This window comes from Heptranchias perlo, chromosome 4 (assembly GCF_035084215.1).
Source record: "Heptranchias perlo isolate sHepPer1 chromosome 4, sHepPer1.hap1, whole genome shotgun sequence".
NCBI lineage: Eukaryota > Metazoa > Chordata > Chondrichthyes > Hexanchiformes > Hexanchidae > Heptranchias > Heptranchias perlo.
The window spans coordinates 79,399,834-79,412,125 of record NC_090328.1 but is presented as its reverse complement, the minus strand read 5'-3'; the positions used below and the strand labels follow the sequence as shown (position 1 = coordinate 79,412,125).

The following is a 12,292-nucleotide window of genomic DNA, read 5'->3' as shown; positions in this document are numbered from 1 at the left end:
AAACTCAGCTTTCCCATCCGAATGACATATCCCTTGATTCCCCTAGAATCCAAAAATCAATCCATCTCAGCCTTGAATATGTTCAATGATTCAGCATCCACAGGACTCTGAGGTAGTGAATTCCAAAGACTCACAACCCTCTGAGTGAAGAAATTCCTCCTCATCTCAGTCTTAAATGGCCAACCCCTTATCCTGCGACTATGCCCCCTAGTTCTAGACTCTCTAGCCAGGGGAAACAATCTCTCAGCATCTACCCTGTCAAGCCCCCTAATAATCTTATATGTTTCAATGAGATCATCTCTCATTCTTCTAAACTCCAGAGAGAATAGGCCCATTCTACTCAACCTCTCCTCATAGGACAACCCTCACATCCAGGAATTAATCTAGTGAACCTTCGTTGTACCACCTCCAAGGTAAGTATATCCTTCCTTAGATAAGGAGACCAAAACTGTACGCAGTACTCCAGGTGAGGCCTCACCAAAGCCCTGTACAACTGTAGTAAGACTTCCTTACTCTTTTACTCCAACCCCTTTGCAATAAAGGCCAACATGCCATTTGCCTTCCTAATTGCCTTCTGTACCTGCATACTAACCTTTTGTGTTTCTTGTACAAGGACACCCAAGTAGGAACATAGGAACATAGGAACAGGAGTAGGCCATTCAGCCCCTTGTGCCTGCTCCACCATTTGATAAGATCATGGCTGATCTGTGATCTAGCTTCATATACCCGCCTTTGGCACATATCCCTTAATACCTTTGGTTGCCAAAAAGCTATCTATCTCACATAAAATGAGACTCACAGAGTCTCTCTGAACACCAACATTTAATAGTTTCTCACCATTTAAAAAATATTCTGTTTTTCTATTCTTCCTACCAAAGTGAATAACCTCACATTTCCCCACATTATACCCCATCTGCCACCTTCTTGCCCACTCACTTAATCTGTCTATATTCCTTTGCAGACTCTTTGCATCCTCCTCACAGCTTACTTTCCCACCTAGTTTTGTATTGTCAGCAAACTTGGACACATTACACTTGGTCCCTTCATCTAATTCCTTAATGTGGCTACGAGAGCAGGTCAGAGGCTGGGTATTCTGCAGCGAGTGACTCACCTCCTGACTCCCCAAAGCCTTTCCACCATCTACAAGGCACAAGTCAGGAGTGTGATAGAATACTCTCCACTTGCTTGGATGAGTGCAGCTCCAACAACACTCAAGAAGCTCGACACCATCCAGAACAAAGCAGCCTGCTTGATTGGCACCCCATCCACCACCCTAAACATTCACTCCCTTCACCACCGGCGCACAGTGGCTGCAGTGTGTACCATCCACAGGATGCACTGCAGCAACTCGCCAAGGCTTCTTCGACAACACCTCCCAAACCCGCGACCTCTACCACCTAGAAGGACAAGAACAGCAGGCACATGGGAAGAACACCACCTGCACGTTCCCCTCCAAGTCACACACCATCCCGACTTGGAAATATATCGCCGTTCCTTCATCGTCGCTGGGTCAAAATCCTGGAACTCCCTCCCTAACAGTACTGTGGGAGAACCGTCACCACACGGACTGCAGCGGTTCAAGAAGGTGGCTCACCACCACCTTCTCAAGGACAATTAAGGATGGGCAATAAATGCTGGCCTCGCCAGCGACGCCCACATCCCATGAACGAATAAAATAATATAGATTGTAAATAGCTGAGGCCCAAGCATCGATCCTTGTGGCATCCCACTAGTTACAGTCTGCCAACCTGAGAATGACTCATTTATCCCTACTCTCTGTTTTCTGTCCCTTAACCAATCTTCTATCCATGCTATTTTATTACCCCCAACCCCATGAGCCCTTACCTTGTGTAACAACCTTTTATGTGGCACCTTATCGAATGCCTTTTGAAAATCCAAATATACTACATCCACTGGTTCCCCTTTATCTATCCTGCTAGTTACATCCTCAAAAAACTCTAATAAATTTGTCAAACACGATTTCCCTTTCATAAAACAGTGTTGACTCTGCCTAATCATATTATGATTTTCTAAGTGCCCTGTTACCACTTCCTTAATAATGGATTCCAGCAGTTTCCCGATGACCGATGTCAGGCTGACTGGCCTGTAGTTCCCTGCTTGTGTCTGTGCTGTCTCTTTACAAGGGAAATCCAAAACTAATCCCATTGCTGCAATCTCTTCCATAGCCTTATATCTTTCTCTGCTTCAAATACTCATCCACTTTTTCTTTAAAAAAACAATGGTCTTTGCCTGAACCACTTCCTGTGTAGCATAGCATTCCATGGTCCAACAACCCTCTGAGTAATTAAATTTCTCTTAACCTCTCTCCTCACTCTCTTAGTGAGAATTTTAAATTGGTAACCCATCATCTCTGACTCGCCAACTAGAGGAAATAATGTTTCCCTATTAACTCTATCAAACTCTTCATTATTTTAAAAACGTCTATTAGATCTTCTCTTAGCCTTCTCCTCTCCAGTGGAAATAGTCCCAGTATCTCAAGTCTCTTCTCATAACTATAGTTTCCCATCCCTGGCACCATCCTGGTGAATCTATGCAGTATGGTCTCTACGTCTTTGGTGTCCTTTCTATAATGGGTAGGGATGCCAACTGTCATGGACTGTCCTGGAGTCTCCAGGAAACAAAGATGGATCTCCCGAGCACTGCTGCAAGCAACCCAGGAGTAAAATCATAGGAAATTGGCAGTATGTCTGCCTTTGTGCCAAACTCAGTGCATTTAAAACATGAAACATTAAATGAAGTACTTTACTGAAGGTTTATACGGGATCCTGAAGCTGGGTGGTCAGTGTGCGTTAAGGTGCTGTGTAATCTATGCTTTGTTCCGCCTTGATGCTGTTGATTAAAAGTCTTCTGACAATATCATTGTGCGCAATCTCAGATTTGCAGAAGGCAAGAATAGCCTAGTACACATATTTTTGAAAATAGCACTCTCCAGGTGCAACTGGAAATGAAAGTTCATGTGATGAAACCTTCCAGAATTCTGGCACCCAAAGTTTTCAACCCGAATAATGGAGCATCCAAAATTGTACTCAATATTCTAACTGTGGTTAACCAATGTTTTGTAGAAATTAATCATTATTTATTTACTCTTGTACACTATGCCTCTATTTAAAAACCCTAAATTCTATTGGCCTTTTTTATGACTTTATCCACCTGCGCTTGCACAGTTTCAGGGAATTCTGCAGGTTTCTCTGTTCATGCACACCCTTCAGTGTATTACCTCACATTTCTCTACATTAAACTGCATCAGCAACCTGTCTGTCCATTGTGCTAACCTGTGTGTACTTTCCTGAAGTCTTTTACAGTCCCCCTCACTGTTTGCCTACTTTTGTGTTATCAGCAAATTTTGAGATTGTGTTTCCTATCCCCAAGTCCAAACCATCTATATACAGAGAGGACAAAACTGATCCCTAGGGTACACTACTTCCAATCCTGGTTCAGTCTCAGCAACACCCATTTACCCTAACTCTAGGTTTCTTGTCCATCAGCCAACTTTCTATCCGTACTGCTACAACTCCTATTAAATGATGCACCTGAATTTTTCTAACAAGCCTCTAGTGAAACACCTTATTGAACGTCTTCTAAAAATTTATATATATTACATCTACTGGATTCCCCTTACCTAATCAATTGGTCACTTCTTTAAAAAACTTTTAAATATGTCAAATACAGTTCAGGTCAGATCCTCTCCACAATGAGCATATAGCCCTAGAATTTGGGCAGACGTTCTGGCGCCCTCCTTCTATAACTCCAGTGGGCGTGCGGCAGATGGCTCCAGTAGAATCATAGAATCACAGAATCATAAAAGGTTACAGCACGGAAGGAGGCCATTCAGCCTATCGAGTCCGCGCCTGCTCTATGCATGAGCAATCCAGCTAGTCCCACTGCCCCGCCCTATCCCTGTAGTCCTGAACATTTTTTCGTTTCAAGTACTTATCAGTTCCCTTTTGAAAGCTATGATTGAATCTGCCTCCACCACTCCCTTGGGCAGTGCATTCCAGATCCTAACCACTCGCTGTGTAAAAAAGTTTCTCATTATGTCACCTTTGGTTCTTATGCCAATCACCTTAAATCTACGCCCTCTGGTTCTTGACCCTTCCACCAATGGGAACAGTTTCTCTCTGTCTACTCTGTCTAGGCCCTTCATGATTTTGAATACCTCTATCAAATCTCCTCTCAGCCTTCTCTGTTCCGAGGAGAACAATCCCAGCTTCTCCAGTCTATCCACATAATTTAAGACCCTTATCCCTGGAATCATTCTAGTAAACCTCCTCTGCACCTTCTCTAAGGCCTTCACATTTTTCCTAAAATACGGTGCCCAGAACTGGACACGATACTGCAGTTGTGGCCGAACCAATGTTTTATAAAGGTTCATCATGACTTCCTTGCTTTTGTAGTCTATGCCCCTATTTATAAAGCCCAGGACCCAGTAAGCTTTTTTAACCGCTTTCTCAACCTGCCCTGCCACCTTCAATGATTTATGCTCATATACCCCCAGATCCCTCTGTTCCTTCACCCCTTTTATAATTGTGCCCTCTAGTTTATATTGCCTCTCCTTATTTTTCCTACTGAAATGCATCACCTCGCATTTTTCCGCGTTAAACTTCATCTGCCAAATGTCCACGCATGCCACCAGAGTGTCTATATCCTCTTGAAATCTATCACTATCCTCCCCACTGTTCACTACCCTTCCAGGTTTTGTGTCAATTGCAAATTTGGATTCGCTAGGACTTGAAAATGACAGGTCCCAGCCTTTGTTTGGAGTTTCTGGGGAGCCTGGTCTTGGGCAGAACTTCCATCTGCTGCAAACATGGACCCCTGTGTGATAGGGGGCAAGACTCAGGGCAGGAACTCCCCACACTAGGAGTTCTCACTTCCCTGATCTTAGTGGGACACAGTGTAGGCTGGTATACCCAGTGAGATAAGGTAGACTGGCCTCCAGAAGTGCGCAAGTGAGCCCCATCAGGGGATGGGTCCAAACCCGAAAAAACATGTTAATTTTTGTTTTCTTATTCGCTCCCTTATAAAGCTAATTTATGATTTTGCAAAACAGCAAATGTAGAGAAAAAAATCTACAAAAAGCAAAAAACTGCAGATGCTAGAAATCTGAAACAAAACCAGAAAATGCTGGAAACACGCAGTAGATCAGTTAGCCTCTGTACTGCCCACCCCCGCTGATGTCACCTTTATTGATTAATTAAAAAAGGCACCTGTGCTTCTGCGACCAGGGGGGCACCACAAGGAATAGATTGTCTGGTAGACACAAATAACAATATTATGATTTAGGTTTATAAGTTTGCCTTCCGTTTAAATTAGGCTTTATGTTTGAATTATTGCATTAGTTCTGCCTTCTCACGAGGGGGCACTTGTATTTTCCTGTTGATGACCATGGGGCAACTAGTGTCACCCTTAATGGTCAATCAAAATAGGCACCTGTGGAGAGAACAGGTGAGTTAATGTTTCAGGAGTAGACCCTGTATCATAAAATATCTTCTCAGCTCTCACCTCATATGAGAAACTGGGAAGTGAGAATTACTAAAGAGGCAAAAAACAATGCTAAAAGTTAGAAATTATTTGCCATTGCTGCTGAAGAGAAACATTTGAGAAATTGTTGAAGATTTGGTCACTAGGGGTGATATCCAGTGAAGGGATACTGAAGCTAATTATTTTTCCAAGGAAAATGAAGTGTGAACATAGGTGAATACAGAAGAAATGTGTTCAACTAATTAGCAATTAGCACATTTACTGAGTTAACTTCAGAGATCCTTTGAACATTCCCATATCAGTTGGCAATCATGTAAGTTAGAGATAAAAAGAAAAAGTGCAAATGGTAGAAGGCGCACCACCACCTTCTCAGGACAATAAACACATATGGCCACATACTGAAAACAAGTTATTTATTTTTATCTACACTGTTTAATTTTATTTCCACCATTTCAGGTTAATTTTGAACAGATTATCCAAGTGTACCGAATCGTGATAATTGAAAAGGACAATTATTTTACATGAACTAGATTCACAGTTAAAACAACAGCAGCACTTAACTAAATCACTGAGCCTTGTAAATAACTGATTAAGTTATTCCCGGAGAAAGGGATTTAAAAGACCCTGAAAGACAATGACAAAACAAGCACAGCCAGTGAATAGCATCTCCCGCACTTGATTAAATTGACAGAGGAAAGTGACAATTATTTAAATAGAATTAAAAAGTAATATGGTATAAACGGAATTAAACTGTCAACATTTATGCTGCAGTGAGCGGTTGCAACAGTAAATACCATTAAAATTGTAAGCTCTGATATCTTAACTTAATTTGTATGCCGAACAAATATGATCATAAAATTTAGGTTTCAATTTAAAATTCAAGTCTGTGTGGCCATTTGGTAAGAAAGTGGGAAACATTTGTTAAATGAACCTAAAGTTCTGAATTGCTTTTTGTAACTAGAAAGGAAGGAATGTCACGCAGGGAATATAAATAAGTACTAGTGAATTGATTCTTATCTTTTGTTCTTAAAGAGGTTTGTTGAATATTGATTGTATTCGTGTTAATTTGATACAAAGGTTGGTATTCAAGATTCGCTCTGGGAAGGTGGAGGTGAGAACTAGCTGATAATTGTTAATGGGTTCCTGTTAGTCAATGTCTGGAGCTCAGACCAGAGACAGAATTCATTATTCATCCAGCCAGGAACAGACTTCACATTTGAAATCAGGCACAGTGTTAATACATGGTGTTCTTTTATGGGGGTAATGGAATTTTCGACAGTTTCTAGGTAAGACCGTGTGTCTTTTTAAAAAAAATAAATTAAACATAATAACGTTCGTCTCTTGAGTTTGTGGTAATCTTGCCCATGTTTTTGCAGATTTCTTCTACTAGCGCTATTCCCCTTCCAGGCTGTGGGTTTTGGGAATGGTAAGTGACCAAGTACTAGTGGAGCGAAGCTCGTTCTGCTGATGGACCTACTGTGTTGAAGTATTGGCTAGAAATTGGTTCTTGATTGAGTTCAGCGGAGCGTCTTCTGTTTGTCTGTTTCAGACTGTAGAGGAGGTGGGGATTGTGGTCAACAGATTTCAAAGTTTCCCATTCAGAAACCTCTGGGGAAAAGCCCCAGCTCGCTAAGTGACTTTAACCTGCTCAACAGCAAACATCAAGAACCAAACTCCTCGGACACTGTGAACAGCATTCGCTTCATTGGGTTGACGGACAGTAAGTTATATGCTATAAAAACAGAAAATGCTGGAAACACTCAGCAGGCCTCTTTCTCGTCACAGAGTTAACGTTTCAAGTCAATGCTAAGATTGTTGTGTGCCAATACTAAATAGAACTAAATCAAAAGCAAAATACTGCGGATGCTGAAAATCTGAAAAAAAAACAGAAAATGCTGGAGAAGCTCAGCAAGTGAGGCAGCATCTGTGGAGAAAGAAACATCTGACGAAAGATCTTCGACCTGAACCATTAACTCACTTTTTTCCTCCACAGATGCTGCCTGACTTGCTGAGCTTCTCCAGCATTTTCTGTTTTTATTTTAGTTATAGAACTAAACTTGAGCCTCCTTTTTTACTTCTAATTGCTTTTAAACCAAAAGTCTCGTTATTTCGATAGTCACTGATTGAATATAGCGACATCATTTGCTTAATGTGTATAAGATGTCCCAAGTTATATTTCTCTAAAGATAATCCCTATTAGGTCTTTCCAAAATCAAATAGAAAACGTATTTCTCAAAGCAATTATACTCCAACTTTTTTTTTAACACTACGTTAGTTAATTCAAAACACTTGTTCAGGGGTGGTGCTTAGTTTCTCTATCTCCTGTTGAATTGTTGCCATACTGACTACCAGACGAGTATGGGATGGTCTGTTGTATTAGAGCCAGTAGAACGAAGTTATAACCCAAGTTCCCGATGTTAGCACTCTGCAAGTATTGATAAAGTTCTGCTCATTGGTGCCTGTATGCCATTTAAACATGGGCTCTTTTAAAGAAAAATGCACTGATGATCCAGGGGGAACTTTTAAAAGTTCACTCTGCACTAGTTATAGTTTAACTATATCTACTCTTAGGACTAAGGTGGTGTCTCAATGCTGATCTCACACCTGAGTTATAGTACACAGTCTGTGTTAATGTGAAGTGGTTTTGGTTTCACAGCACAGTCTATGTAGTGTAACTGGCCTAATTGCTTCTATTCCATATACAGATATTTTTATATTAACCGGTTTTGCTCGCCTCCAGGCAAGACTCTGGACCAGAGTTGCTGCAGTAACGGTGGAACGTGCATCCTGGGCAGCTTCTGTGCGTGTCCGGTCCATTTCATCGGCAGATACTGTGAGCTGGATGAACGCCTTAAGTAAGATGATTTATCTCTAACAATGTTTTCTCCTTTCAACTTTGTATTGTGTTCTGGTAATTTCTACTAAAATTGTATGTCCCATTTCTGTTCTTTGACAGGGGGTGTGGCAAATTTCTAGATGGCCAGTGGGTTTTAAAGCATTGTACCTGGTGTAAATGTAGATATGGCAATCTACACTGCATTGAAGCATTTGGGAAGGTTGAGAACTGTGGTAAGTGTTGATCAATCTTTCTCTCTCCTCCTTCCCACCACCCCCCAATCTCCCTTCCAGTACTGGAACTGGTGTACAGAGCACCTCCAGTACTTTGCCTAACTGGCTATTCTTTATGCATGAGTCTCTACTCTAGACAGTAGGTGTCAGCAAGATATATTGTTTTCTACCAATATTTTCTTCCCTCTTCTCTCCTGAAGGTATTCACTCCTTCACTGGGGTATGATTCCACAGGCACCAGTTGCCCTTCAGTTCCTCATCCAAGTGGTAATTGTCAGAGCCCAGACAGTGATCATATGACATTCAACAGAAAGGGAGCATCACAGCTAAGTCTAAATCCATTGCCAACACATTTACACTTTCAGCAGGGAGCATTGAATGGCAGTTAGGAATGGGAACTGTGGCCAAATTTTCCACCTCTAATCCATGAGTGTTAAGGCCAATTCTTGTAACCTTACCATCCCCAGCTGAGATCAGCAAACTCAGCAGAGTGGGGATCAACCTAAGAACCTCTGGCCTTTATGACTTGGTGCTATGCCACATGGTGTCTTCACAGGCTAGGGTTACTGGGTGTGAAGTTTCTGAAGACTTGCATAGCTTCACAAAGGATTATTCAAGTGTTCCAAAAGCATCTTTCTAGTCTGACTGTTTCAGTCCAACTCCTTATCTTTGTAAACTGAATTTTTAAAAAGAACTGCATGAATACACTGGTGTAGTACTGATCAATGCAAACCACATGAATCACTGGTTCAATCCTTTGTCCATACTGATGACAACATTGGAGAAATGTTTGGTGTCATTCTTGCAGAATACAAATCTATTACAAACCCATTTAAACATAAAGGTGCAATGCTTAGTAAAACATTAAAATGATTCACATTTTAAATTCTGAATTATCACTTCTAAATGGGTGAGATATGGAAGGCTATGTGCTCATTTTAGCCAGAGTAGCAGTAGAGCCACTACAGTTGAGCTGAGATATTCCTGCTTCTAATAACTGCACCTGCTGGAATTGCTCGTGCGTGAATGTTAGTGAGAAGTTTGGCCTTAGCTGTAATGACATCGTAGCTGAAAAGCCTATTGAAATGCATGAAAAATGTACTTGGATGGGGTACTGGAGGGCTACCAGCACCTGTGGAACCAAAACTCAGCATGGGTCACTGCCTTCATAGGAAAGGAACTAATATATAAATGGTACACTTCTCCATTAACAAAGACAAGTGCCTTCTCATAATTCAGTGTAGTGGGGCATTCACCTTTTATAGCATCGATGCCAGTGGCAGCCTGCCTTGATATAGAAGAGGTGCTAAGACCCCATCAGTTTTTTGCTGGAGGTGGAGCCAGTGCACTTGCCCTTTTTTTATTTGGGCTGCTACCCAGCCATTAGAGGCAGTGATGTGGCTTCCTGATTGCTGGCTGTTTCAGCAATTTTTGGGAACAGTTGGGACAAAGTTAAACCTGCTGATTGAGTCAGTCACCAGTGCTGTGAAATCTGCCTTGCAGTATAAATGGGGAGACCTCTTCAGTACCAAGAGCATAAAACTGAAGGTGGTGGATCATGCTGGCTATGGTTCCACAGGGGCCATTCTTTGTATGCAAGCCTCAGCAATGATGGTTGGCAGCCTATTGCAGGGATCATCGGGCAAATCAGATCTGGTCCTGAGGCATCCATTTTCAAGCAAGTGCCACTAGATAGTGATGAACAGCAGGAATCCTGGTGATAGTCCTTCTGCTACTTCCTTTCCTCTGCCAATTGAGGGGACTGAAATCAATTGTAGCATATAACTGCTCTGGCTGAAACTGGTTTCCTTTCGGTGTAGGAAGTCTGTAGTGTCGCGACAGAAACTGGGGGTTCTGTCGCGTTTAACTTGGGAGAGGCTACCTATCAACAATCTGTTACCCATTGAGGCACTGGATGAGTTCAAAGTGTTCTGTGGCAGGATTATGTGCAGTGACATTTTTTGTTGTGTGTGAAGAAATTCCTGTCATGCAAGTTTGTTTGCAATCATAGATAAACCATTCACACCAATCAATGCACCTAAACTTTGACCCCCCTCCCCCAAACTGAAGAGTTCAGTATGCATAGTTTCAGAAGTACTTCCCATTGTTCTAGGAAATGGTCCCATCTGTTTCCTATTGAGACTGACCTGATGGCTGCTATTTTTATTCTCAGATGTTGTGACTACTGTAACCTTGATGTTTACATGAAAGTGCAACTTTGGGGGAAGATTTCCTGTGTGCTAGGTGTAATGAAATTATAAATCTATTCCTTCTAAACATATACTTACAATTATGACATCTAGCAAATGCAGGGATTTTTCCCTTTTTGTTCTCAAAATAAAAATGCTTGCATGTTGAAACAGTAATGTTAAGTGATATTAGATATCTTTTGCACTTCAGATCCAGACCAAGATGATTACTATCACAGCGAACGTTATAATACATTGACTGCTGATGGCTCCGGCTTGAAAGGAACAAGATACTCACTGCTGTCTGTAGTGTGCCTTGTCATAGCATTTGCACTAACCTCATAAAATATTTTATCTGGTCGGTCCTTGGAGTGGATTGCTTCAATTGGTGACATTTTCTTCCTCTCCAAGGTATTGACTTCTTGATCAGGTATGGTTCCATGGATGCCAGTCGTCCTGTACCTGACACCAGTGACTATTCATATACATGATGTGGAGATGCCGGTGATGGACTGGGGTTGACAATTGTAAACAATTTTACAACACCAAGTTATAGTCCAGCAATTTTATTTTAAATTCACAAGCTTTCGGAGATTTTCTCCTTCCTTTTGCCTGAGGAAGGAGAAAATCTCCGAAAGCTTGTGAATTTAAAATAAAATTGCTGGACTATAACTTGGTGTTGTAAAATTGTTTACAATATTCATATACAAGCCTAGATGGTGAATTTTGGCAGGCTATTCAACTACAAAGTACATCACAGCCAAGCCTCCTTCTATACTCATGTGTCCACCTACAGGTACTTCCAGTGGGGGGAGCTGGATAATGATCAGAATTGGGAACTATGACCGACCCCCCCGCCCCCCCATGCAGAGATGAAGCCAAATTTTAATACAAAAATGCAGAGAGTTCTGACAAACTGTCTTTGATCTGAAATGTTGAATCTTTCTTCACAGATGCTGCCTCACTTGCTGAGCTTTTCCAGCATTTTCTGTTTTTATTTACACCAAATATAGCACTGATTGCTGGCCTGGTTGAAATGAGATCAATTATCTCTGCACAAACCCAAGAACAGTCCTGGATTCTTGTTGGTCTGATTGGGCCAGCTACTCAATGAATAAACTTGCCAGTTTGTTAAATTAATTTCCTTCCCCCCACATTGTGCAATGATCATGTAAATTTTCTATAACTAATTGTTATGCCAGATTCCTATTCCTGGTGATAGGAAAATGTTCAATTACAGACAATGTCTGGCTGTAAAGCTGCTTTTATATTGAGACCCAAGTTAGTAGTGCCACTGACAGCATTATTGAATCCTGTAAAATTTACTTTTGGATTGCAGCCAGCTGAGACCCCCACATCAGGAGCCAGTATCAGTTGCACTGGTCACTGTGCAATATAACAGTAGCTTAAATTGAATTTTTTTTTTGTTTAGTTTTGTCAATTGTTTATAGCTGAAAAGCTACATTTTTAGTGAAGAATTAAAAGCACAAATTAGATGTAAATATTTCCACTGCTGTAAATGTAGTTTTAAT

The 12,292-nt window shown here is 41.3% G+C and overlaps 1 protein-coding gene across 1 annotated transcript; it reads left to right on the top strand.

Annotated features, from left to right (window-relative positions):
• The first annotated feature begins 6,635 nt into the window (after window positions 1-6,635).
• LOC137320533 (cryptic protein-like) lies at window positions 6,636-11,253 on the top strand. The gene is made up of 6 exons (XM_067982220.1): window positions 6,636-6,788; window positions 6,879-6,928; window positions 7,052-7,222; window positions 8,243-8,357; window positions 8,459-8,571; window positions 10,972-11,253. The coding sequence occupies exons 1-6, from the start codon at window positions 6,757-6,759 to the stop codon at window positions 11,103-11,105; spliced, it is 615 nt and encodes a 204-aa protein (XP_067838321.1). The 5' UTR covers window positions 6,636-6,756; the 3' UTR covers window positions 11,106-11,253.
• The last annotated feature ends 1,039 nt before the right edge of the window (window positions 11,254-12,292 follow it).